Source organism: Zalophus californianus, chromosome 17, assembly GCF_009762305.2.
Source record: "Zalophus californianus isolate mZalCal1 chromosome 17, mZalCal1.pri.v2, whole genome shotgun sequence".
Taxonomy (NCBI): domain Eukaryota; kingdom Metazoa; phylum Chordata; class Mammalia; order Carnivora; family Otariidae; genus Zalophus; species Zalophus californianus.
In genome coordinates, this window is record NC_045611.1 from 22,146,381 (window position 1) to 22,148,248 (window position 1,868).

Consider the following 1,868-nt stretch of genomic DNA (forward strand, 5'->3'; position numbering starts at 1 on the left):
TTTTTTTTTTATTGAGAGTTATCTCTCTGGGTAGGAAGGTTAAGAGAAAGTACATCAAATAGATAGGATTATTTTTTGTATGATGAATTACTGAGTCACAGATTGACTTGCATATCTATATTTTGCCTATTTTACAAATTGAAAAAAATAAGCCTTAAGTGGTTGTTGGTTTCTCTTTTCCTTCATATTTGAAGTAGTACTGGGACTTTTCATACTGCTTATTTCTATTTACTCATTCACTTATAAGACTGTAGTGAAATTTTTTAAAAACTGTATTTCCGCTTTTCAGCCGGAACCGCCATCTTCCAGTAATTTGCCAAAATGACCAACACAAAGGGAAAGAGGAGAGGTACCCGCTATGTGCTCTCTAGACCTTTTAGAAAACATGGAGTTGTTCCTTTGGCCACATACATGCGAATCTATAAGAAAGGTGATATTGTGGACATCAAGGGAATGGGCACTGTTCAAAAAGGAATGCCCCACAAATGTTACCATGGCAAAACTGGAAGAGTCTACAATGTTACTCAGCATGCTGTTGGCATTGTTGTAAACAAACAAGTTAAGGGCAAGATTCTTGCCAAGAGAATTAATGTACGCATTGAGCATATGATTCATAAACACTCAAAGAGCCGAGACAGCTTCCTGAAGCGTGTGAAGGAAAATGATCAGAAAAAGAAGGAAGCCAAAGAGAAAGGTACTTGGGTTCAACTGAAGCGCCAGCCTGCCCCACCCAGAGAAGCACACTTTGTGAGAACTAATGGAAAGGAGCCTGAACTGCTGGAACCCATTCCCTATCAATTCATGGCATGATAAATGTAAAGAAAATAAAAGACCTCAAGACTGTAAAAAAAAAAAACAAACAAACAAAAAAAAAAAAACGGTATTTCTATAGAATCAGAATACTTCTGCATAAAACTTTACCAATTACAGCTTATGTGTAATTAATTAACTTGGGGATAATATATATTTGTAGGGTTTGGCAATTGGAGAATGTATTTGATAACACATGTAAATTATGAGGAAGAAGTCAGTGCTGACCTACAGTCAATACTCCCATTTTTGCTAACTCCACAGTGCAATATTCTACAATTTATGTCCTTCATTGGATTAGTTCTGCTTAATTGCAAATTACAGAGAGTAACTTTACTAATTCCTTTTTTATCCAGCTTATTGATATATAATTTGCATATAATACTGTTGAGTTTAAGGTATAAATTATGTTAATTTCCTAAACTTATATATGGCAAAATGATTACCACCATAGCATTTGCTAATACCTCCATCATTTCTCATAAAAACCATTTCATTTTTGTGGTGAGAACATTTAAAGTCTATGCTTTTAGAAATTTTCAAGTAAATAATACAGTTTTATTAGCTGTATATTAGGTCCTCAGAATTTACTTACCTTATAACTCGAACTTTGTACCCTTTGACATCTCCCCTTTTTCCACTGGAGGTTGAAGGGGATATATATGTATGTACATATATGTAAATTTATATTCTTTGTTTTTTTTGAGGGTGACAAAAAAGTTTATTATTTACTTCTTACACCATCAGATAGGGGATAAACCTGGAGAGAGGATCTGGTTTGGAGGTATAAGGACTTCTGTTGGCTTCCTGCTTATGATGAGGAGGATATTAAGATGGGTCTATGCTGTTACCCTGGGAGAACTGCTGGGGGCTTGTGGACCTTACAGGGGAGGCTCTCAGCTGAGTTTAGGAAGGGCCTCAGGTAGGTAGGGATTCTCCTGAGGGGTGAGGTAGGATGCTAGGATATTTCCTTCAGCCAGCCTGGGAAGATAAGAAGGACACATTAAATCTGTAGATTCCTCTGTCCTCTACATTTTAACAGTATTGATTTTTCCAAT

General features: G+C 36.1%; 1 protein-coding gene across 1 annotated transcript; it reads left to right on the forward strand.

Moving 5' to 3' along the window:
* The first annotated feature begins 321 nt into the window (after window positions 1-321).
* Window positions 322-810, forward strand: LOC118356471 (60S ribosomal protein L21-like). Its single transcript, XM_035725323.1, has one exon. It carries the CDS (start codon window positions 322-324, stop codon window positions 808-810), a length of 489 nt encoding a protein of 162 aa, XP_035581216.1.
* Window positions 811-1,868: the final 1,058 nt, after the last annotated feature.

Excerpts from the sequence above, each read along its gene's own strand:
- LOC118356471 (XM_035725323.1), top strand. The coding sequence starts at position 322 with ATGACCAACACAAAGGGAAAGAGGAGAGGTACCCGCTATGTGCTCTCT.